At 42.2% G+C, this 26,699-nt stretch overlaps 1 protein-coding gene across 1 annotated transcript in view; it reads right to left on the reverse strand.

Moving 5' to 3' along the window:
• The window catches only part of PITPNC1 (phosphatidylinositol transfer protein cytoplasmic 1), a 179,204-nt gene that overhangs the window by 73,461 nt on the left and 79,044 nt on the right, over positions 1-26,699 (reverse strand). The window contains exon 2 of the mRNA XM_081934410.1: positions 14,642-14,790. Within this exon, the coding sequence (XP_081790536.1) occupies positions 14,642-14,790 (149 nt within the window). The remainder of the gene's footprint in view (positions 1-14,641; positions 14,791-26,699) is intronic.

A 26,699-nucleotide genomic window follows, 5' to 3' on the forward strand; every position in this document is an offset into this window, starting at 1 on the left:
CAAATAAGTAGTAACTCGGCATGCCACACTCCTGAACTGGTTCCCTCGGCAGTGCCATAAGCGCCACCATCTTGTTTTTTGCTTCTGCGCATGCAGAGAAGCATTTTTTTAGTACTGCGCATGCGCACATTGTGTCCCTGAACGAACCGGCAGTAGCAGCAGCGGGAACCCACTCCTGGACCCACTTGGAGCAAAGAGACTTAAACCAGTGATTTCTAAGACATATTTTAACTTGCTAGCATTTACTTTTTAAACCTTACCTGGGGACCTCTCTAACTTAAAATCCAATTCTTGTGATGTAGTGACAAGGTGCTGGATTAGAAAGTTGGAAACTCCCTCAGGCAAACCCAAAGGTGCTTTTTCAGGAGGTAACTGGGCTTTCTGTTGTTGTTTTTGAAGATGTTTCACTTTTCATCTAAGAAGCTTTTTCAGCTTCTGGTCTGAAGAAGCTTCTTGGATGAGAAGCGAAACATCTTCAAAGGAAAACCAGAAAGTCCAATTGCCTCCTGAAAGAGCACCTTTGGGAAAACCATGACCTGGATGACTGAGAATCTCCACAGACATTCCTCGGGCAAAAATACTAGCTGTGTGACTGTTGTGGCCCAGCAGGATCCGGTTGAGCTGCTGATGGACTCGGATAGCGAGGAACCATATGAGTCTGCCCTGGACGATGTGGAGGACCCTGTGCAGGGTTCAGACTCAGAGCAGGGAGCAGAGAGGCTGGTTGGCCATCAGGAGGCGCCTGAGGCATGGAGCAATGGGGAGGATCAAAGGCAGTTTGTCCCTGATGCTAGATTGAGAAGGGCTGAGAAATGGAAGCAGCAACTCCGTAGGCAGACTCACAGAAGATGATTAAGCACAGGTGGTTGTGGATTGGCCCCTCCCAAGAGAGATTATAGGTGAGGCGTTGGGAGGGGACATTTGCAGGAAATAACCATTCGAATTAGTAGTTAGGAAAATCTCTCTGTGTATTCTAGCCGTGTCTGTTTGTTTGGACTATCTGCGTTGCTTCATTTGAACGTGATTTGTCTGGGCCCTCAGCCAAAGGATTGGTTATCTCAGTAATTAAACAGTGGCAAACAGCCAAGCCTTTGTTCTGGTTTATTCACAGGCGTGGGGGGGTTAGAACAGGTGACTATGCGCCAGCCATTGTCTCTCAGCCCAACTCACCTCAAAAGATTGTTGTGGGGGAAGACAGGAAAAAAGCATTATGTAAGCTGCCTTGAACTGTAAAAAGTAAAGATGGGATATATCAAATAAATACATAGATAAAGGTATTCAGAGATTAAGAGCCTTCAATCAGGGTCTGTTTATTGGGCGCATCAGAAAGGGTCTACTTCTGCATGAAAGGGTCTACTTCTGCATGACTCTCAAACTGTAGCATTTCTTCATAGAGTTGCATTTGACCCCATCCACTTTTCTATTTCTTCCATCAAGGTTTTGTAGTTAGTTGTCCCCAGTTTCATCATTCCATTTAATTTTTGATTTTGCATCTATATTTTGCATATTGTGAGTTGCCTTAAGTATTCAGCCCCAATAAAAAGAACGACTATCAATCAGATAAATAATTAGGAATGATTGGGCAGCAGGATTATGCTGTCCAGGGTGTTTAGGAATCTCTAATTGATTTTTCAAAAACTTTATAGCCAGATGCTTCTAAGAGAGTTTTTACAACAGCATACATTTAAGGTAAAGATGATGATGTCCCCTGAGTCAAGTCTGACTCCTGATAACCAGACATGTCCATCCAGATTTCAAGGCCACAACATGGAAGTATTTTGTCACAACCTTCTTCCAGAATCTTTTCTGACTAGTCCATCAAGTCTATAACCTTGGAATCCCTCATCCCAATTTAGACTAGGTCCAACTTGGCTCAGCTTCCAAGTCCAGTCAAGGTAGGAGACTGTGATGAACTGTGAGCAAACCCCCAAATTGTATTCTTTTTCCCTTGATACAAGTAGGGGACAAAAAGCCAAAGGTGCTAAAATTTATTTAGATATGCCCCTATTATGCCAAGCCAACCTGTCCCCAATCAGAAGACCTGTAGACACCTTGGGACTGAAATAACCTGGAGAAAACTGGGTTGAGAAAGCCTTGGCTGAATTAATGGAGTCTCCAAACTTGGCAATTTTAAGACTTGTGGACTTGCAACTTCTAGAATTCTCCAGCCAGCATTGAAACAAGAAAGCTTGTTATATTGGGAATAGTGAGCCTTTAAAGTCTCTGAAATGCAGATTCATATTCAAGTTATACACTAGTTGACTACAATAATTTGCCTGCCTTTGTCTTTGACTCCCCTGTGCTTGACTGTTGGTCATCCCAGCCCAGTTTACGGCTCAGTTTGCAGGTATCCCCTCTACATGCACATGTGACACACCTGCGCATAAATGCATTTGTATACATGGTTCTGTATGCCTCTATCTACTACCTACCTTCAAAGAAGCCACCCCATACACACCCACCTTTCCTTGTCCCAGAAAGCAAAATATGTTAATTGAATTAATAACTACTGATTAAGACTTGCCTGCAAAATAGGGAAACTAATTTGTAAAGTTAATTATCTCCAGCCCACATATACAAACGCAGTCCTCTCTTTCATGCATCTGTTTGCAAGACTCTAAGTATAAACTTTTGCAGGCTTACTCTATAGTAGGGGTGTCAAACTGACAGTGTCACGGCGGCATCACGTGACATATCGGGACTTTTTCCCCCCTTCACTAAACTGGGTGTGGGTGTGGCCAGCACTTGATGCATCTGGCCCGTGGGCCGGGAGTTTGACAGCCCTGCTCTATAGCAAGATTCTTTTTGGTCCATGATTCTCAGCCCAGGTTAGTGGGCAGAGGCACCTGCTATGCTGTAGATGGCTCTGTGTAAGCCAGCTTGTTCTATGGGGCTATAATGAAAACTGAAGAACTTTAAAGCTGTGTCTCTTTCTGTCTTCAAAAAAGAAAATAATTGGGGATTTTTGCAAGCCTGGAAGGCAAACGGAAATTAGCGAGCCACCAGATGGCAGCAAAGTTCATTTTTTGTGTATCTCTTTGCTGCCTCCTGGTTGGTGTTTGGAGTTTGCAATTCAGACGGCAGTACTGTATGGTAGTCTTCGCTATTTATGGAGATTCTCCATGCACTCTTCATTTGTGGGGAGAGGCTCCATGGACAGAGAGGCTTCCTACTACACAAACATACATTGGAAAGTGAGACGAAGAAGAGGGGTTAGTAGCCTTTTCCAGGTTTTCCCCTGATGACTCCTCTCCACTTTCAACAGCACCTGCCTTTATTGCTACATATTTGGCAAATGTACTCAGCCTTCCCTCTTGAAAGGCAATTATTTGGGTTTCCCACAAATGCTTGACTTAAACAAATTGAGATTACAATTAAAATATTTCTGTGTGGGGTCAATATTTAGTTTTGCCTCTTTGTTACCGTAATTTTGGCAGTATACGACTGGGCATTTGTAATTATTTGATAAGCCTTTCAAAACACCCATTGCATGTATCACTTTACTGATTTTTGAACTCATGATCTTAAATACATTTAAATGTAACATGGTGATACTAGTGGAAGGGAGAGCAGATCAATCTCCCTTAACATCACAGTTAAATCATTTTGGTATGTTTGCCAAATTCGAATCCAATCTTCTAACCACAATGGCTCTTATAGATTTTTTTTCTCAAGCCAAAGCATACACTAGAGCTAGGTTCATATGTCTTGATAAACTATCATTATCCATCCCCCTCTCTCTGTACATACAGACAATGCATTTTGTATTTACTTGCCTTAACAGGAACTCTTCTGCATGTCAAGGAAATAATAACCCATGGACTACGACAGAGAGATTTCCAGAGATTTTACACTGCAGCTCCCACAACCCTTTACCACTGAACATGCTAGCTAGTCATAACTACAGTCAAATTCTCCAGAAGGCACTAATGTGCCTAGATTCCAACACTGGAAACTTCTAAGAGACTGGACAACCATTTGTCTGAAATGGTATAGGGTTTCCTGCCTAAGCAGGGGGTTGGACTTGAAGACTTCCAAGGTCCCTTCCAAGTCTTGCCTTGTCTTGTCTTGTCTTGTCTTGCCTTGCCTTGCCTTGCCTTGTCCTGTCTTGTCTTCCCCTCCCTCCACTCCACTCTATTCTAGTATCTACCTAGACAAAAGCTGGCTTACAATTTATAAATTAATAAAGCTTAATCAATGTAATCCTGTAAAATATCTCCATGGTTGCTAACATTCAAAACTGACTTGATGGCGACTCGTAATCGATCTAAAAGTGAATGCAATGTGAATTGGGGCTATACAAAATATTAACATGTGGGTTTGGGAAATTTCATGCAAGATGGAATGAAAACTTATTAAAAACTTTCTTTTTCTGGATACTCTAAACAGACTTACAAGTTCTCATCTGTGAAACTGATAGGCTGCACCAGTTGAAGACAAAGGAATTCACACCCTCAGTAATTTAACTGATTTAAATGGAAAAATTCCTTTTTGGCATACAGTATTGCTTCAATACCCAATTTCAACTGAAACTATATTAAGTAATGAAAGATAATTAGCACCTTTCTTGGCATTTGTAAAGTGTGATGGGCGGTTTATATATTCTTTCATATAGAAAGTATCTTAAAATTGAAATAATCTGCCACTGTGTATAACTGCAGGGCAATATTTCTGTTTGCTTTGCAAGGTATTGTATGGGAAGGGAGATTCAAGATGGAGAGTCTATTTAATCTTTAAGTCTGATGTATCTTCCTCACATTTGTGTAATTGTCGCTTCTTGGTTTGCCTGCTAAGTGGGACTTGACTGAGGGGGCCACAATCACCTTGAGGTTTCACTAGAGCAGGGGTGTCGAACTCAAGGCCCAGGGGCTGGATCCAGCTTGCAGGATGCTTAGATTTGGCCCACGGGGCCACCCTGGAAAAAGTAAAGGACTGGACCATGGTGCCTCTGCCAGAGAAAACTGAGCTTGGGAAGGCTGCAGGCGGCTGTCTGAGCCCTGCTTTCATTGGCAGAGGGTTGCAGGAAGCTGTCACAACCAAAACTAGAGCTCGGAAGCCCATTTTTGCTGGCAGAGCGCTCGGGCCGCCACATGTGCTCCCAGTCACGCCTACACTGGCCACGGCCCCCCTGGGCCCCCAAGGTTAAATATAACCCTGATGCAGCCCTCAATGAAATCAAGTTTGACACCACCGGGCTAGAGCAATGCAGTTGGTCTGGGGCTGCCTTTGAAAACCTTTCAGAACCTACAACCACTGCACTATAGGATGGCCTGTCTACTGTATCTGAGAATCGCTACAATCATGTTTGTGGATGCTGCATTGGCTTCCAATAAGTTTGAGGATGCTGATATTAATCTGTAAAACTCTATATGGCCTGGCTCCTAAATATCACCAAGACACCTTCAAGTTGAAGATGCCAGTCCTATATGGGCAGTATTGGAAAGGAAGTTTCCCCTCTAGGAAGTTAGGGGTGGCAGGAGCAGACTTTCTTGCCTACCATCAGAGGCGCAGTCTGGCCCCACCTAATCTCCTCCAGAAAATAAGCAAAAACAGCCCTTTTTCATAAGGTGTTTTGTGGGATGGTAGTGAACAGGGCAAACATAGGAGACGGACGTTCTTTCCTGGAAGATTAATGGGTCTTTAAGAAAATATTTTTACGTTATTATAAGGTTTTATTTGAACTGTGCTGTTTTGCTGTGACTATAAGCTATGAGCCACCTGGATTTGTTTTGCAATCTGGTGGTACCGCCGTGAGTCATTTGATTTTACTGACAAATAAATTAAAAATACTGTCAAACTAGTGATAAATAAATATTCCCAAAATCAGGCCTGCCTGCCTGCCTGCAAGCATAACATTTTTTAAATTGTAGAGAACTGGGTATGTTAGTTAAAAAAGCAAAAGGGGGAAAAAAATGAATATCCAGAACTGAGTATTCCTGAACAGGTAATCCTTGTTTAGTGAACAATTCAGTGACCAACTTGGTCATTAAGCAAAGCAATTGTTAAGTGAAATACCACAATGTTACAATCTTACTAGCTTTCCTTTGCTTTTCAGACCTACAAAATTGGTAAACACAAGGATGGGTCGCCAAGGTTTCTTTTTCATCACCACTACAATTGTGAACAGTCACTAAACAAGGCAATTGCTAATTGAGGACTGCTGTAACTTTATTAGACCAAGCCAATAGCATAAAAAGTATAGATTCTTGACTCCTCCAGAATTATTCCTCAAGTCGCACACTACAAAAGCAGGGAAAGGGGAAGAAGCAAAAATATCTAACAAGGAGAAGGGGTGGGAGAAGAAGAAAGGACCAGGTATTTCAGGTCTTCTATACCACATACCAGGGACTTGGTGGCTCAGTGGCTAAGCTTGTCGATCAGAAGGTCAGCAGTTCGGCGGTTCGAATCCCTAGCAGCATGTAACGGAATGAGCTCCTGTGACTTGCCCCAGCTTTTGCCAACCTAGCAGTTCAAAAGCATGTAAAAATGCAAGAAGAAAAATAGGGACCACCTGTGGTGGGAAGGTAACAGCATTCCGTGCACCTTCAGCGTTTAGTCATGCCAGTCACATGACCACAGAGACGTCTTCGGACAGTGCTGGCTCTTTGGCTTTGAAACAGAGATGAGCACTGCCTCCCAGACTAGCACATATGTGCGAGGGGAACCTTTACCTATACCACATACCATGCGGTATGCAGTCATTGTAGGATGAACGATTTCTTAATGATGGATGTTAATTCCCACCTCTCATTCCATGAATAACAACAACAAAAATCCCCACATTTTTTTTCTGTGTGTTTTCATCACTGTCTTTAAACCATTTACATTAAGCAACATCCATTATGACGACAGGGGATGCCACAAACTCTCAAACTCTTGCAATAAACAACTGCCAAGCTGTTTTTTCATGTTTGCTTTGAGTTACAAGTCGTTCATTATAGAAAGTTCAACACCATCACTGCCAATATATTAAGCAGGATCAGCGCAGACTAAACAGCAACCGGTTAGAGTGAAGCATCGATTTAGGAGGCCTGGGTTCAATACACCTTGGATGCAATGAAAAGTCTGCATTGTTCTGCTACTCCAGCCTGTTATATTTTTTTCACTCTTTCGGAATGTCAGCCTTATAAGGGTCACGAAGGCTACAGAGTAAAACCATTTATAGTACCATCAACCCCCCCAGGCACACGAGACTAAGAATCAATTCCATAGGAAGCGAAGATCACTTTTACTGAGAGTGGTTAAAGTTGCAGAATCTTGCAGGTCTGATTGTGATGGGCCTTCCTCCCCCTTTTATACCCATATGAATGTATCTGTATGAGATACCTAAGCAGGGAGCTGGACCTGAAGACCTCCAAGGCAGTGGTGGGTTCCTACCAGTTCGGCCAAACCGGTAGTGGTTTGGCGGCCTGGGACGCTGGAACCGGCAGCGACCCAGGCCTGCGATGCCCCCGAACTGGTTCTCCAGCCAGCGCCATAGGTGCCGCCATCTTGATTTTGAGTTTGGCACATGCATAGAACGTCTAATTGTACTATGCATGCGAGCACAACACACATTAAGCTTGCGTGCATGAGCAGCACACCCACGAGCAAACTCGCAGTAGTGACTGCCAAAACCCACTCCTGCTCAAGGTCCTTTTCAACTCTCCTCTCCTCTCCCCTCCTCTCCTTTACTCTCCTCTCCTCTATTCTAGTATCTACCTAGACAAAAGCTGGCTTACAATTTATAAATTAATAATCAATTTAATCATGTAAAATATATCCATGGTTGCTAACATTCAAAACTGACTTGATCTAAAATCCAAATCAATCTAAAAGTGAATGCAATGTGAATTGGGGCTATACAAAATATTAACACATGGGTTTGGGAAATTTCATGCAAGATGGAATGAAAACTTATTAAAAACTTTCTTTTTCTGGATACCCTAAACAGATGTCCAAGTTATCATCTGTGAAACTGATACACTGTACCAGTTGAAGGCAACGGAACTCACACCCTCAGTAATTTAACTGATTTAAATGGAACAATGCATTTTGGCATTCAGCATTGCTTTCAATACCCGATTTCAACTGAAACTATATTAAGTAATGAAAGACAATTAGCACCTTTCTTGGCATTTGAAAAGGGTGATGGAGAACAGAGGGTGGTCAATGCCTTCTTTAAGATAGAAAGTACCTTAAAATTAAAATAATAATTTGCTACGCTGTACAACTGCAGGCCAATATTTCTGTTTGCTTTGTAAGATATTGGATGGGAAGGGAGATTTAAGCCCATTATACAGACTGTCTACTAGTTTTGAAAAGTCATGCGTTTCTGCTTACTGCCTAGTAACAGATCTGGCCTATCTGTCAAGATCATCTTCCTTATGCTGTACCAATACTGATGGTTGGGTAGTTTAGCATCAATGTATGGTGCCAATGGACTGTAGGCACAGCACTCTCTCCACTCTTTAAGGAGACAGTAGCGGAATGACGGCAGACATGGCTGACTACAGAATGGTGGAGACAGAGCATGCTCACATCGGCCTTAAACAACCAATAAGTGAGGCTCTGAGTATTAGACACTCCATTTCTGAAATAAGATGTGGCAAACCATTACAGTTTTCACCATACCTTGTGGTTGCTATCAGACTACAGCTAAGGATGAGGTAAACTTTCAATCTGGGGATGGGAAAAAGGGAACAACAAGGCCGGATGTGACAGTAAACAATATTCTTAGGATATATTTTTAAAAACCCTCACTTTTATTATTTTTATAAAGAGAATGAGGGAGAGAGTGAGAGTGAGGGAGACGGGGGGGGGGGGGTAGGGAGAGAGAAACTGGCCCAAAGTCACTTAGCTGGCTTTCATGCCTAAGGCAAGGTTAGAAAACTTAGAACTCACAGTCTGTTGGTTTCAGGGCAGCATCTCACCCATTAGACTAAACTGGCTCACTATTGTGTCATGAAAAAGAATCTGAAACAATTGGGGTGGGGGGTAGGGAGAGAAATTGATACAACAATTGGCCAACTGGGAAAAAACTGATACAAAGCAGCCCAAAGACAACGCTCTCCTGTCCTCTGATGTCCAATTCAGTTCTAGGGCCAGGATTCTAAGCCTACCTACAAATATAAGTCAACCACCTCTATGAACTATTTAATAATAATAATGAGGCAGGCCTTCCAATTGGTGACTTCTGGTTCCCTCCTTGACTGGCCTTCTGCCATCAATCCAGGAAATTCCAAAACCCACTGTTTATCTGAAAAAGTATAAAGTTGCTGCGGCTACCTAGGGTGTGGCCTTCAGCCTAAGCAGAATGCTTCAAACACAATTCTGAACAATATATGATCCTGTGCTAGCATTTTTATTTACCGTATTGATCGTTCCTTCAAGATGTGCAGAGAGCGGGTCAATCTATAACAATTGCAATTGCAATAATTCAATCCCACTAACCTTTGGCCTAATTTGCTTAGTAAAGTAAATTGTGTGCTAAATTCTTCTATAATAAGTTCCTTGATTGGATTATCTAAGCAAAGGCGCCAGCTGAAGAACAAGCCAGCCTCATATACTTAATGGGTCAACTTTTGACCAATGCATTGCATAACATCCCGCAGAAAAATACAGCAGTTGCTGAATGAAAAACTCCCTGTGCTGCCTTCTCTGAGCTGAAGATAGCATTGGATTTAATCCCTAGATAGAGATGTTCTGCAAGAGATTGATAACCAGAACTACAGATCAACCATTTACTCTGACCAATTATGGCCTTGCATGAGAATTCCTACTTGCTTTGATGATGAAATCCTTCTCTATCATTCCCCACTCTAAACACTATTAAAATGGAGATGTATCATCTTATTTAACTATTACGGAAAATGCTTGACTTACAACCACAATTGAGCCCAAAATGTATGTTGTGAAGTGAAATATTTGTTAAGTGAATTTTGCCCCGTTTTCACAACTTTTCTTGCCACAACTGTTAAGTGAATCACTGCAGTTGTTAAATTAATAATACGATTGTTAGGTGGATCTGGCTTCCCTTCTCCCTTTGTTGTTGTTAGTTGCAAAGTCGTGTCCATCACGACCCCATGGACAACATTCCTCCAGGTCTTCCTGTCCTCTACTATCCTCTGGAGTCCATTTAAGCTCACGCCGATTGCTTCAGTGACTCCATCCAGCCACCTCATTCTCTATCGTCCCCTTCTTCTTTTGCCCTCAATTGTTCCCAGCATTAGGCTCTTCTCTAGGGAGTCCTTCCTTCTCATTAAGTGGCCAAAGTATTTGAGTTTCATCTTCAGGATCTGGCCTTCCAAAGAGCAGTCAGGGTTGATCTCCTCTAGGACTGACCGGTTTAATCACCTTGCAGTCCAAGGGACTTGCAGGAGTCTTCTCCAGCACCAGAGTTCAAAGGCCTCAATTCTTTGGCACTCAGCTTTTCTTATGGTCCAGCTTTCAAAGCCATACATTGCTTCTTCCTAGACTTTGCTTATCAGAAGGTCACCAAAGGTAATCATATGACCCCAGGACACCACAATGGTCATAACTATAAGACAGTTGCTGAATTTTGATCAAGTGACCATGAGGATGCTGCAATGGGGTGAAAAATAGTCATAAATCTCCTTTTTCAATGCCGTTGTAACTTTGAACGGTCCCTAAATGAACTGATGCAAGTCGGGGAGTATCTGCACATCAATCCCATAGTACAGCTTCTTTAAATTTATATTCCCCCTCCATCAGCCCATTTCCATCTTCCATTCTGCAGATGATTTTTCCATGAATTAGTTTACCCTTCAGCAGAGATTAGAATAACAGAATAACAGATTTGGAAGGAACTCTGCTCAAGCAAGAGACCCTATACCCAGTCTCCAGCCACTAACAATACTCTGCCATAATAAAAAAAGAACCTTCATTTCACTCTAAAATGGAGGTAGTCATATTGAATAAGAGATGTTCCAACTGCCATCGTAATTGGGGGAAATGGTGTCCACACTAAACAGATTAAGGTTTTCAAATATTTAGCAACCCACTTTCAATTTCCTAGTACTTGGAAACAACAACATCTGAGAAATTACAATAAATGTGCCCCAAAGGCTTAGAACATTATAATTTTTTTTCATAGCAAATGGTAATAACTGTCCCACAGTAGTTAAATTATTTAGAGCAAAGGTACTAAGCCTCCTACTCTACAGCATCCACTCTATGCTATTAAAGATAAAATGACCACAAAAGCAATTAAGGCAAAATTCATAAGAACGACACTCGGCAAATCTTAAATCTATGTTGAATAATGGTTTTTTTTATTAGAACTAGGCTATTTTATGTGGAGATCTGCATGGCATTGCCTCACTTGAAATACAGATGTGAAACATGTTCTGAGGTGAAATCCTGGTTCACTTTATTCTCACAGGCAAGTAACTTCCCTTGGAAAACATCTATTTGGCTTATACCAGAGGTGTCAAACTGGCGGCCCGTGGGCTGGATGCGTCATGCGCAGGCCACACCCAACCTAGCTCTATGAAAGAGAAAAAGAGCACAAAACGTCACGTGATGGCAATCTGATGCCATGAGTTTGACCTCCATGGCCTATACTGTGGCCTCCAAGCCTTGTTAATGCTTGGTCTAAAGAAACTATTCCTCTTTGTGGGATTCTAATGCAGGTTATTTTCCTGATATTATTTGTGGATGAGGAATTATGCTGAAGGCATTTTCCTGGATACTTTTTTTTGATTAAAGTACTTTCTCCCCACCTTTTGTAACATCAGGCCTGCTGGAGGCAAACTTTCAGCCTGGCAAATGTCTATGAAGATTCTCAATCATCCAGGTCATGGTTGTCCCAAAAGAGGCAATTGGACTTTCTTGGGTTTTTTCTTTGAACAAACCAAGTCTGGCAAATAACTCTAATATTTTGTTGCTACTTAGCTGTTCCACTGATGCCTGTAAAAGTAAGTGAGCATCCAATCTCATGCAAGCTCTGACAATCCCTTCCAAAACATCTATCTCAATAGGTTCTTCATTTTTCTCCAGTCAGATAAAGATAACGAAATGCACAGGTACAGTATAGGTGGGACCTTGCTCAATAGTAGTAACTGTGAGAGGGATCTTGGAGTCCTAGTGGACAACCATTTAAATATGAGCCAACAGTGTGCAGCAGCTGCCAAAAAAGCCAACACAGTTCTAGGCTGCATCAACAGAGGGATAGAATCAAGATCACGTGAAGTGTTAATACCACTTTATAAGGCCTTGGTAAGGCCACACTTGGAATATTGCATTCAGTTTTGGTCGCCACAATATAGAAAAGATGTGGAGACTCTAGAAAGAGTGCAGAGAAGAGCAACAAAGATGATTAGGGGACAGGAGACTAAAACATATGAAGAACGGTTGCAGGAACTGGGTATGTCTAGTTTAATAGAAAGAAGGACTAGGGGAGACATGATAGCAGGGTTCCAATATCTCAGGGGTTGCCACAAAGAAGAGGGAGTCAAGCTATTCTCCAAGGCACCTGAGGGTAGGACAAGAAGCAATGGGTGGAAACTAATCAAGGAGAGAAGCAACTTAGAACTGAGGAGAAACTTCCTGACAGTTAGAACAATTAATCAGTGGAACAGCTTGCCTCCAGAAGTTGTGAATGCCCCAACACTGGAAGTCTTTAAGAAGATGTTGGATAGCCATTTGTCTGAAACGGTATAGGGTTTCCTGCCTAGGCAGGGGGTTGGATTAGAAGACCTCCAAGGTCCCTTCCAACTCTACTATTGTATTATTGTATATTTCTAAACATGCTTGGAATGAGACGTCTGTACGCAAGGCTGATTTACATACTCAGTTCTCGTTTTGAGGGCAAAGCTATGGTTGAGCTTAAAGAAACATTTTGCCTCCACAGATTTTTCAACTTGAACGTAGCTGGTAACGTAAATGCTACACTTACAAAAGGTCAGAAGTATCAAGATTTCTAGGGCTGCACTGCATGATGTAAGGGGCACATAGTTGCTATGTCTGTTACCAAGGTCACAAGCTCAATAGAAGTCCATCGACCCCAGGCTTCCAGGCAAAAAAAGGAAGGCATCAATATTTAGTTAGACCACCACTAATCAAATGACAGTGGTAGATGAAGCAATATGTATAATTTTTAGAAACCACAATATATCTCTTGAAGGACAGTAAAAGTAACAAGGTTTAAGTATCTTACAAAATATGCAGACTTTGTTTAAGAAAGTATCAGACAAGAAAAAGTATTTCACTCGATAAATCATTAATAGTGGTGCTTTGGGGCAGTGATGCCCAAGGTTAGTAATCATTCATGATGGGTGCTGTTTTTTACCAAGATATTTTGCTGCCTAAGGAGCTCACTAAAATATATTTCTTATGAAGCTAGGTTGGATATTCCTGTCGTAAGCAGTTCTTTGTATGCTATGAGCCAGACTGATTTTTATCCATGTTGCTGAGGTTGAACAAATGGAAACAAGGTCAGATTTTGACCTTGGTACCAAAAAGAATTTTATTTTAAAGGCAAGTTTTTTTCCCCTGCAAAGGTTTTTGTTACTGATTTGGGAGTTTCAGATGTATTTACTTCGCTAAGCCTCAAGTTATGGCAATATCATTTTCTCTTCTGTTGTATCTAATGCATCAGATACTGTGGTCTGAAAACCATAGAAAAAAACCCGAACAAATTAATCTCTGATTCCTTTTGAGCAGAAAGTCTAGCATGATTATACTCAGGTCCATAAAATTATCTTCAAGCATTCACATAACGTGTTGGATTTCAGTGAGAGTTTGTTTACATAGCAACCTGACATAAATCTTTGACATTGTGGGGGGGGGGGTTGCTCATGCAAATCTGCACAAATGTTGATAAGTGTAACCTGTAAATTGCACAAGTTTTGATCAGTACCAATTCCCACTGATGATCCAGGCCACATACGTACAGCTAGTCCTCAACTTGTGACCCCAGCTGAGCCCAAAATTTCAACTGCTAAGCAAGAAAGCTGTTAAGTGAGTTCCATCCCACTTTACGACTTTTCCTGTCACAGTTGTTAAATAAAACACTGCAGTCGTCAAATTAGAAAGACAGTTTTTAAGTGAATATACCTTCCCGATTGACTTCGCTTGTCAGAAGGTCGCAAAAGGTGATCACGCGGCCCCAGGACACTGCAACTGTCATAAATACATGCCAGTTGGCAAGTATCTAAATTTTAATCAGTCTTAAGTGTGAAAGACATTCATAAATCACTTTTTTTTCAGTGCCACTGTAACTTTGAACAGTCACTAAATGAATGGTTTTATGTCGAGGACTATCTGTTCTGTGGGGATTTTTTCCCCGTGTGAACACATAGTTTGCTTAATTTTATTTATAATTTCAGTTGCTTTTTCACTGCTTTGTACTTAGCACAATGTATGAGCCCATCGGTATCTGACATGACTGTTCATTTTCACAACTTTCCTTTCTCCAAAGTTTTTAACATTGAAGGAAGGAAGCGACTGGCCACATATCTGAACCAGTAAACATGTAATTTGTAGGAGTCCTGGCCATTCTCAGGGTATGTCCTACCGTATGGTTCTCATAAAGCCACAGAGGATTGGCGCAAAGTGCACTAAACCCACAGTTTACTTCCCAAAACTGCACATGCATTAGGGGAGGGTGCCATGGCAGGAGGCTTACAGGAATTTTTACCTATTCAGGTAGACCCGTTTTTCTGTCAGCTGACCATTCCCATAGTTTGGATCTTCATAGGGCTCATTCTGTACCACCTCCACACCTTCTCCACGATCACTCTGCTCATGGCTATGTTTACTGATCATGTACAGCTGTCCAATTCTGTACTGCAATGCAAAAAGAAGGGAAAAGTGTATTTAGGTGATAGGTTTATTTTCTTTTCACAAAATCCTTAAAGAAAACATCTTCACAGTGAGTAGCACATTTAAAACTAATCATGGAAACTACCACGGTAACGATGCTAAAAGCTGATTGTTTCAGGTGCAAAGGACCAGGGACACTCGCTGAGTTCAGAGCACAGGATGTAGGAGGTGGCCTGGTTGAACTCGAGGGGAAGGGTCAAGCATGTCATTGGTTTGGAATTCCTTCGCACCCACAAAAAAACTAAATACAGCCCACCTTGAATTTCTTTGACTCTAATCTACCAATCTGCCTTGACCCTTAGTAGATCAGATTCTTGTAGAGCGCTAGCATGGAATAAACTTGTTCTCATTTAAACAGCCTTGTTTCTTGTGCCTGACACAGAAGAGTTTAATATTGCTACGTATACACAAGAACCTGGTCAACTAATGGCCAAAGCTAAATTGGCACTAGATAAGTTTCAAAATAATTCATGGGAGGTTGGGGTGGACTTGGGTCTCTTATGGCTGTGCAATGATTCCAAACTAATGACACATTTAACCCTGCCTTCCAGCTCAGGCTGCTCATATCCTACATTGTTGTTATAATATCATCTTTGGTGAATCCTTTATACAGAGTCCCCTTAGAAAGCTTTGATAACTATCTAGACAAAATTGTAGTATGAGGTAGCTGTAAATTTTCCCATATGAAATGATCTCAAGAATATAGGGAGGAGGGTGAGTAGCATTTCAACCTACTGCATATATAAACACAGGTTTTGAACTCTAAGTGCAGCCAGTGACTGCAAATGCTCCATGGATTGTATAAACAGCTCATTTGTCAGCTCAGTTCAGTTTGTGGAGGCGCCAGATCTGATCTAGCTGGGACATTTTACACAGGGAAAATATCCTGCAAACTATTGTTTTCTGGCAACATTATGGACATGGTTTACCATCACCTTCTTCTATTTGCTGTTTCAGGAATTTTGGGAGTTGAACAGAGATGGTATTCAGCAGGTTCTGGCCAGCTCTGGAGAACCGGCAGTGGAAATTTTGAGTAGTTCGGAGAACCGGTAAATACCACCTCTGACTGGCCCTGCCCCCATCTATTCTCTGCCTCCCGAGTCTCAGCTGATCGGGAGGGAATGGGGATTTTACAGTATCCTTCCCCTGCCATGCCCAAACCATGCCCACCAAGCCATACCAACAGAACCGGTAGTAAAAAATGTTGAATCCCACCACTGGAGTTGAAATCAACGTCATAAGCCTGACATATAGCCTGAAGTCCTGGGATTTCTTTATGGACTCTATGTATAACCTGGGCATTACAACTGAAGAAAAAAATTATAATGAAGCACTGAAGATATCTTCAAAGGAGCTTGGAAATTCCTTGGGATCTATCTGCAAATAGAAGTCAAAGTTTCCCAATGTTTCATAACTGTTATAACAAAAAAACAGCATGTGAAACTAATTGAACCATCTGCAGTTATGTGAAACTCAGTACAATTCTGGGAAGGTTTTTAGTTAAATACCATCCAGCTAAAACGTGTGTTCCTTAACTATTTTCATAACAGAATGTGATTTTAATTTAGCGGAGTGGAAAACCTCTTAATACAGTTTTTTAGTCCTGTAGCACTGGTTTCCCTTTATTGGAATTAGATACAGCTGTAAATATTTGTGTGACCAAACTGGGTATTTTTCAAAGTTTGCTGTTTTCCATTTTGTTTAGCCTTGTTAGACAATGCTGAACAAAGAGCTAGTATCAAATTGTGGTGTGATTTTTAATATGAAGAACTCTGTTGGAGTTGCTAATAATGTAAAAGGGAAAGATCCTGCAATTTAAGATAGAATGAGTAGTCCGAGCTACTCATGAGGAACGTATCCTGGAACTATGGAGATGCCCATTTCTCAAAGTACTACAACTGAGATTGTACCCACAACAAAGCTCCACAACATAATATTACAGCCTTCGGGGGTTTTATAAAAAACAAGTTCTTCAGCTGCGTGAACTGACATTTAAATTGTTATTTTTAAATGGTGCTTAACAAGAGCATAAAGGATTTTGTTATAATTAAGCTATTCCCCAGACGACCACTTTAATAGCATAATATTTAAACGCTTGCGAGTTTTCTGACTTGCAGAGATACTTTTCTTCTTTAAAACTGCATAAACACAGATTGCTCCCAAAGCCCAGTCTTTCCTCCGTTGAAGCCAAGAATAATTTTACGTCAAAAGATCTGGCTTGTATATTATAGAATGCAATACTAACATTTCCTCCTCTCCCCCACCCTCCTTATCCCAAAAGTAACTGGAAAGAAAAGAAAAGGAAAAAGATTGTGGCCTTGACTTTCTGACAAAAAATTTCTAGGGACGAGCTGCTTTAGTCACGACATGTGTCGAGCTTGGGAAATCAGGAAATCCAGGCAGTTCAAGGCAGTTCACATGCATATAAAATTTATTGCAAGCTTAAGCTCTCCGCAAGAATCTGAACTACAAGCTGTCAAAGTAAATTGGTGGCAAATAAGAATCAACAGAATTTAAGGTGGGCTGCACTTAGATCTCTTGTGGGCTCAAAGGGACTCAAGACTGATGATGCGTTTGACCCCTCCTTCAGGCTCGGCCTGGTCATTTCCTACAATATGTTGAACAAAGGAAGGTCAAAGTAGAAATTGAGAAATGTAACAATTTCCTGGAACACAGGTAGTCCTCGACATACAACCGTTCATTTGGTAATGAATGTAAACATTCAAAGTTACAACAGCAGTGAAAAAATGTGACTTATGACTGTCTTTCACATTTGTGGCTGTTGAAGCATCCCCGTGGTCATGTGATCAAAATTCAGACCCTTGGCAATTGGCATTTATTTATGAGAGTTGCAATATCCCGGAGTCATGTGGTCATCTATTGCTGGTGTGTGTGTGTGTGTGTGTCAAACCTGATCGCATCACAGGCCATATCATGACGTATCAGGATTGTTTTTGCCCTTGTGGGGACAGGGTGGGCGTGGCCTGAGTGGGTTGTATCTGGCCTGCGGGCCACGTGTTTGACACTCCTGATCTATTGTGACTTTTTGACAAGCAGTCAATGGAGAAGCCAGATTCATTAACAATTGTGCTACCACCTTAACAACTGTGTTTTATTTGGCCAACTGTAGCAAGAAAGGTCATAAAACGGGACAACATTCATTTAACCACTGTCTTGCCTAGCAAAGGAAATTTTGGACTCTCTTATGGTCATAAGTTGAGGACTACCTGTACATTAGTTCCAAGGAGAGCAGCAATTCCTAAAACAGTCCAATGAATGAGATAGTAGATACATTTGAAGTTTTTGATGCTCTCAGTGTATTTGGCGGTGTGTGTGTGTGTCTGTGTGTGTGTGTGCATGCGTTGTTACTGTACGCAAAATACTTCAAATGATGAACTTTGTCCACAATCCCATCTATCTCCCTTATATGACTGACCTTTTTACTAAGCATATTCTAATTGTCAGCTGGAGTTGTGCTCATCCAGAACTTAAGAGAGGGGGGAAAAACCCTTACTGATACAGAACCATTAACCACATAAATACCAAACAGAACTGAATTTAAGTGAGCTGGTGGAATAATAAGACTCTAGTCTTCAGAAATGCATGTCAGAAAAAAACCTATTTGTTTCTTTGGCTTCAGTAATCCTAAGCAGTTACCCCTTCTGGGCTTTGCATTTAGGAACATCAATGTATTAAGAAGGAAGAAGAGACAATGAACAGTGCATTATTAGCAGGGAGGGGGTTTATTTAAACCATTCATCAGAAGGATCAAATTATTTAAATCACAATTTAGTCATCTCTTAGGAAGACACCCTCAATATCTTTTCTGTTGGATACAGGAAGGTTCAACAAAGCTTGGTGGGAAGCATCAGTGCAGCAACTTGAGAAAATATAGGCTATTTTTGCTACAGGAATATCAACTGACCAAGAGACTAAGAGACCGATATTGCTAGGCCACCAACCAATCAATATTGACCCAGAGCTGTCAGAACAGATCTGCTAATATTGGAGCTCATTGTAGTGAAGGGGTCGGGATTGCCCGGAATCCCTCCAAAGGAATATACCCAAGATCTATAATGACTTGTGATATATACAGTAAATTGATTCCACTCTCTTTACTTACACTTCACAGGCTTGTGCAGTTCTTCTGCAAAACCTATTCAACCAGAAACGTATGATGTTCTCTGGAAATGAAAAGCCTTCAGTGTAATCCACTCATCCTGATTAGAGCAAAAAAATGTCTGGTTTGCAGGGAATGTGCAATGTACAATTATTGTAAACTCTGAAAGTTGTAGAGAGGAGAGGCTATGAATGATCACAAGTTCCTAAATACTTAACAGCCCCAGGTTATATTTTACAGCGCTATCTGAGTTAACCCTGAAAAGAGTCTGGAACGTGTTAGAAGTACATATTGCAATAGGTTGCCCACAATAAGGTGCTGAATGCTTAGTACAGCGATGGCTAACCTTTTTGTCGTCGCATGCCGAAACCCATAATGCAACGCATGCGTGAGACCCCCTGCGCTCCTCCCCTAGACATGTGTGCCACCCCTATGTCCCATTTTGGTCCTAGCAGGACTTCTTGAAGCTTCTGGGACCAAAAATGGGCCGGGGGGGCACTGCACGCCTCGCAAATGCACGTGCATCTCCCACATGCACTCTGCTCCCTGCGCATGCGTGGCAGATACCCGAAAATCAGCTGGTCAGTGGGAGGCACACACACATGCGCGGTGGAGCTGAGCTGGGGCAACAGCTCATATGCCCACAGAGAGGGCTCCGCGTGCCACCTGTGGCACGCGTGCCATAGGTTCGCCATCACAGATATAGGAGAAGAGTCAGCAGAGTCTAGGGGTGGAGTCAAGAGAGGACTTAGTCTAGAATTGTTATGTGTTTATAAACGCTCTAAATTCAGCCCTTTTTTAATTCTGTTGTCTTATTTAGTGCTAATTTCGTGTTGACGGTGAGTTGACTAGCTTCTTGTATATAGCTTTGAGCAATAAACCTTCTGAACTGGAAATTATGTGTGATCCTGATTATTCGTGCCTGACATAAATACTTCAACAGTTATATTCGTGCAAATATGTTTCTGGGGCCCATTTCAGGTAACTGAATATTACACAAAGTGGAATATAAAACCGGAATATTTTGGCATGATGTAGGCAGGGCGTTCTTATTTTGTACCACCATACTAAGACACCATTGCAACCAGGTATGTACAAATATGACACCAGTATTTCACTGAAAAAACAGATTTTAAGCAATGTACACGGATACTTTTTTTCTACGCTGCTAGCTCAAAAGAGCTTCTTATCTTTGTTATCATCGTGTCTGAGCTCACTGCATTTAATTATTCCCCACTATCTGCTTTTCTTCAATTCCATTACTTTCAAATGTTGCATATTTTCTGATGTGGGAAAATATTAAATGCAATATATGTATTCCCTCTCTCCTTTTTTCAGCTGCCGACATATTACCTTATTTACACATACTCACACACACACACATGAACCATCTCCATTTTGGGACTGGATTCCATATGGACAAAGTCAATTCCAAAATCTACAAGGGTTATCCTTTTTATATTCAACACATCAAAAGTAGCGCTTGGCATTTTACCATATTTTTAAAGCAAGTCCACACTAATAAAGTACGTTTTATAAAAACAAGACACAAAAGAAGAAAAGCTAATATCTTAATTAAGGATGTACAGTACTCCTTAAACATTTAAAACCCAGTATAAGGGATGCAAAATTTGAAAAGTGAACCTTGGGCTCGGCAGAACTCAGACCAGAGTTGGCAACTGTGTAAACAGTCAACTGCTCAGCTTCAAGCCCTGCTTTGGGAAAAGACAGGAAGTAAACTCTGGTGCTGGAGAAGACTCCTGTGAGTCCCTTGGATTGCAAGGCGATCAAACCGGTCAGTCCTAGAGGAGATCAACCCTGACTGCTCTTTAGAAGGCCAGATCCTGAAGATGAAACTCAAATACTTTGGCCACCTAATGAGAAGGAAGGACTCACTGGAGAAGAGCCTAATGCTGGGAAAGACTGAGGGCAAAAGAAGAAGGGGACGACAGAGAATGAGGTGGCTGGCTGGAGTCACTGAAGCAGTAGGCGTGAGCTTAAATGGACTCCAGAGGATGGTAGAGGACGAAAAAGCCTGGAGGAACGTGGTCCATGGGATCGCGATGGGTCGGACACAAGTTCACAACTAAGAACAACAACACCAAGGAAGTAAACAGCACATGTCTGAACCATCAGTTCAGGGTTTTTACACCCTTGCCCATGGGATGGGCACTCGGCTATTTTGTAAGTCTCCCTTATTGCCTGCACAGAATATCTTTCCCTAGCTCAGGCCTCTCTGTAAGATTTCAGCCAAGTTCTAGCCTAAGACCAAATTTAGCTACCTAAAGGCAAGAGATCAGATATCTATTGTGGGGTCCTGCTTGTGGGAGCTTGACCCTTTTTAGGAGGAGGTGTCTGTAATAGCACACGCAGAGCTGAAGCCTGTTTGCGAGTCAGCACAAGGAGGATCTTGCCAACCAAACCCTGCACAGAATTGTTTTGAGCCTACTGTTTTGATAAGAAAGCATTAGGAAAAATTTTAATCCCTTCTATTTTTCCACCCATGAGTCCCATTTTCTGAGAAATAATCTAATGATTAACAGTCAAATGCTATTAGCAAAGCTTGCTTAGCAGTCGGCATCAGAATGAAAAAGGGAGAATGCATTGACTTGCAAATACAGGCGCCAAGCCCCACAATTCACCTTTAAAATGCTCATTAGCATTGCTTTCCCCCCTCTTACAAGCCCCTTTTTTACAATGGAACATAAATCAATTTAATACACATTTACCATTTTATAGAGCTGAGCACCTCAGCTGGTGCTATAAATATAGCTGGTCCTGGGCTTATAATCACAATTGAGAGCTAAGCAAGACAGTTGTCAACTGAGTTTTGCCCCATTTTATGACCTTTCTTGCCCCAGTTCTTAAGTGAATCACTGCAGTTGTGGATTAGTAACATGGCTGCTGAGTGAATCTGGCTTTCCCATTGACTTGACTTGTCAGAAAGTTGCAAAAGGTGATCACATGATCCAGTGGTGGGATTCAATTTTTTTTACTACCAGTTCTGTGGGCGTGGCTTGGTGGGCATGGCAGGGGAAGGTTACTGCAAAATCCCCATTCCCTCCCGATCAGCTGGGACTCAGGAGGCAGAGGATAGATGGGGGTGGGGCCAATCAGAGGTGGTATTTACCACATCTCCGAACTACTCAAAAATTCTGCTACCGGTTCTCCAGAATTAGTCAGAACCTGCTGAATACCACTTCTGACATGATCCTCGAAAATTGCATCAGTCATAAATACATGCTGGTTGCCAAGTGGCTGATTTTTGATCACGTGACCATGGGAATGCTGCAATGGCCATTAAGTGTGAAAACTGGTCATAAGTCACTTTTCAGTGCTGTTGTAATTCCTAACTGTCACTAAACAAATGGTTGTAAATCAAGGACTATCTATAACTAGATGGATTAGTTTCTGGTTTCCATTCCGCTACACAACCTCACTCATTGTCCTATATCGAAATAAACATGACCATGATCCAGCTTAAACACATTTAAGTAAGTGCCATGGTGCTCAGGGCAACAATTTTTTCTTCTTTCACTGAAGTATATATGCATATAATTTACACACAATGTTTGGAACTAGCAGAATGGAACCTATTATGTCAACAGATATATAAATATTGCCATGCTTGCTTTTACCCAGACAACAGAAATGTACATCCAAAGCAAGACTGTAATCTCTGCCTTTTTAGTTGGGGTAAACTTGGTTAGCACACTAAACTGACGCATAGCATGGGATTATGTGTCTCCCTGTAGCCTAATCTCTCAATTAGTGCTGCGTAGTGCTATCTACTTAAAAATGAAAGCTATGTACTGCATTTTTCGGAATATAAGACGCACTTTTTTCCCTCAAAAAAGAGGGTGAAAATCTGGGTGCATCTTATACACTGAATACAGCATTTTTGGCTTCCTGAAAACTCACCCCTTTGCAAAAATGGACATGCATAGCCTTTAGGAGGCTTCCAGAGTGCTCCTGGGGCTGGGGAGGGCAGAATGAGCGAAAAATGGGCCATTTTTTGCTCATTTTTGTCCCCTCAGCCGTCAGGAGCACTCTGGAAGCCTCCTAAAGGCTATGCATGCCCTCTTTTTGACAATAAAGGGCTGCTTTTTGCTCGTTTTTGGGGGGCCCAGGAGCATTCTACAAGCCTCCTAAAGGCTATGAATGCCCTCCCCCCCCTTTTTTTTTTTTTACAAAAAGCGGGTCCATTTTCGTGAAAAATGGGCCATTTTGGGGAGGTCTGCAGAGTGCAAAAACTTTTTTTAAAAAATTTGCCTCTTCAAAACCTTGGTGTGTCTTATACTCTGAAAAATACGGTATGTTTACATCGACTTGGAAAGTTCAGTATTCGTTTGCAGTATATGGAAACATTTCTCAAGTCACCAGTTACCTTAGCTATAATTAGCCTATTTATTTGCTCTTAATCCCTGCTAATTTTAATACTAATTATTTTGCTTTTATTGGATTAATTTCTCCCATACATTTTCAATGCAATCAGATTCTTTCACTAAGGCCCATGATGGCGAACCTATGGCACACATGCCACACAAGGGTTGGGTTGCTGCCGGTTTTACTACCAGTTCACAGCGCATGCTGTTCAATGTAAATTGTTCTTCGTGCATGCGCAGAACAATTTACAGTGAACTGCGCACATGCATTCACTAAAAACTAAAATGTTGGCGGCTCTCCAGCATCGAGAGAACCAGTTCGGGGGCATGGCCAATGTTCCCTCTAAACTGCGCGGCTGCACGGCCACGCACGTGAAAAGAAAACACCGTGCAGTAGTTTCCAAATGCCGTGCAGTGTTTTAGTGTGATGAATCCTCGGCTCTGACAGCTGCCTTCCTCCCCCGAAATGAAACTGCCCAGCCGGGGCGAGCAACGAAGCCGAAATGACACCATGCAATTCAGGACCGAGAGGAATTGGCAAGCCGGGCAGGTAAAAACCCTCCCCCACCGCCATCACCACCAGCAACCCCTGGCCCAGGACTCCATTCAAACTTGTCGCAGAGTGGCTGCGCTACCAAGCCAGTTCCGTCTTTCAGCAGACCCAGCCAATCACCGCACAAGCAACTTAACGGCGGTCATGAATAATAAGTGTCTCCTGGGCCCTCAGAGGAGTGTCTCGGGGGTAGACTCGGCCTCCGCAGAAGGAAATGCACGATGGACGGGAGAGAGGCGGCAGTGGAGAGGGAATTGCGGCGGCGGCAGCTCGTGCCTCAATTCGGATGGGTGCATCGCATCCATTTTGCCGTGTGGCCTGGCGGGTGTTGAGGCTGCTCCTGGTGGTTGCCTCCTCTTTCCCTCTAGGTAGAGTGGAGCACTTCATTTGCCCGGCACCTGCAGCCCCCGTCGCTTATTGGCATGCTGCGGTTCTGCGACCCAGGCCTGAATTCCACTACTGGTTCGACTGAATTGGGAGCAACCCACTTCTGGTGCCACAGATACATGCAGAGCCCCTCTCTGTGGTCACGCCAGCCAAGCTCCACCATGCATGTGTGCATGCCTCCCCCAGCCAGCTGGTCTTCGGGTCTGTACCACACATGCGCAGGGGGTGGGGCACATGCAGCGGGCACTTGCTATGCATTCTGGGGACTTGCACAGCGCCCCTGTGCCTAGTTTTGGCTTCCAGGTTGATGCAGAATGCCTTCCAGGCCCAAATCAGGGTGCGGTGAGTGTGTGTGTGTGTGTGTGTGTGTCTAGAAACCACAATTGAGACCAGAATTTTTGCTGTTAAGCAAGACTGTTATTAAGTAAGTCAGGCCCACTTTTATGATTTTGCTTATGGTTGTTGAGTAAATCATTGCAGCTGTTAAGTAAAACATGCGGTCATTAAGCGAATATGGCTTCAGGATTGATTTGGTTTGCTGGAAGCCAACCAGGAAGGTTGCAAATGGCGATCACATAATCCCAGGACGCTGCAGATGATGTAAGTACATGTCAAATGGAAAGCACCCAAATCACATGATCATAGGCAATGCTACGCCGGTTGTTTATTTTATTTTATTGTCATTGCACATCGTGCAATGAAATAAAATCTCATCTTCAGTGTACATTATAACTATAAAAATAAAAACATAAACACACATGCTATATAATTGAAATTGAAAACCCGATATTGCATTAATATTGCACTATACCGTAGAATTTAAGTAATTGCAAGTCATTGTAAATGCAAGAACCGGTTGTAAGTCACTTGTTTCATTGCTGTTGTAACTTTGAACCGTCACTAAATGAATAATCGTAAGTTGAGGACTACCTGCACCTTTCACATTCCAATGAAGTAAAGAAGTTAAAACAGAGATGGGAATGAACATGCGTTACACTTCTCCACTGTGGTGTTCTTGTTCTTAAGTGAAGTATTCAGATGTGCATCTCAGACTCTTTTTCTCCCTGTTCTAAACTTTGCAAAGGCAAGTTGGCTGATGCCATACTTGCTACATAAAGCACAGATACGAGGAAGCTGTCTCTTGCAGTGGATATGCCCAGCCCATTCAAAACTCTTCCTACACTATCCCAATTTGACAACCTAAAGATCCATCCATCCAGATCAGTGGTGAAATTCAATTTTTTTTTACTACCGGTTCTGTGGGCATGGCTTGGTGGACGTGACAGGGGAATGATACGGCAAAATCTCCATTCTCACTCCATTCCAGGGGAAGGATACTGCAAAATCCCCATTCCTTTCCCACTGTTGGAGGAAAGATATTGCAAAATCTCCATTCCCTCCCCACTTTGGGGCCAGACAAAGGTGGCATTTGCCAGATCTCCAAACTATTCAAACTTTCCGCTACCAGTTCTCCAGAACCTGTCAGAACCTGCTGAATTTCACCCCTGATCCAGATGTAGCTATTTTCCTGCCTGCCATGGTAATGGGAAAACCTATTCCAAGGAGCCGAGATCGAAAGGCAGCTCAATTCTGCTTCTTCTGTGCTTGGATGAATAACCCCAGTGGTTCCACCTCCCCTTGTTGCTTGTAATTGGGAACAGAATCTTGTTTTATCTTCATTTTTAATGTTATAAATACATTCAGATTACAGAAGGGAACTGGCTGTGCTTTGCTTTGACAATGCTTTATGTGACATTCAACAATTTATGCAGCTGTTCCATCCCCGCTGTTTAAAGGTTACATTTGCTAGCCTTGTGTTTCCCTGTGACAGAGAGAGAATGCACAATTAGGAGTGGCATCCCTAAAAAGCCGCAAGGGTATTAAATTTACTTTGTCCATTGTGCACCTCTAACAATAAATGCCAAGCTCTGTTTCAGAGATAACATGTTTTGGTGAGTCCATTCTTTACCTGGCTTTTTTGGACGTCAACCCAGAAAGTCAAGCATGGGTTATTAGGTGGAGATAAGCCATCTTCTGTGTGGTACCCACAGAAGAGAAGTAGCATGGAAACGTAATATCTTTAAAAGGAGTGGCTTTCAAGTAATTTGGCTCTAAATGTATTTTGCTGTAACCCAAGTATTAAAAAAGCAGTACCTTCCGTAATGCAGTTTAATCACCATGTTAAGGCTTAATATGGTTGAATAAATGCAGCTATTAAGGTCTATAAATTTGTGTGTGCGCATGTGCGCGCGCACGTGTTCCAGCACAACTCTGGAATGCCTAGAGCAATTTCAACCAAACTTGGCACACAGATGACTTACTATCTGGAAAAAAAACACTGTGGAGCTAAGACACCCCTAACACTCCTCGGGGTATGTATTCTATTAAGATACAGCCTGTTGTTCCTTAAAATGGCTTCTACTGTACT

The sequence above is a fragment of the Natrix helvetica genome, assembly GCF_964273705.1.
Source record: "Natrix helvetica genome assembly, chromosome: 1".
Lineage (NCBI taxonomy): Eukaryota > Metazoa > Chordata > Lepidosauria > Squamata > Natricidae > Natrix > Natrix helvetica.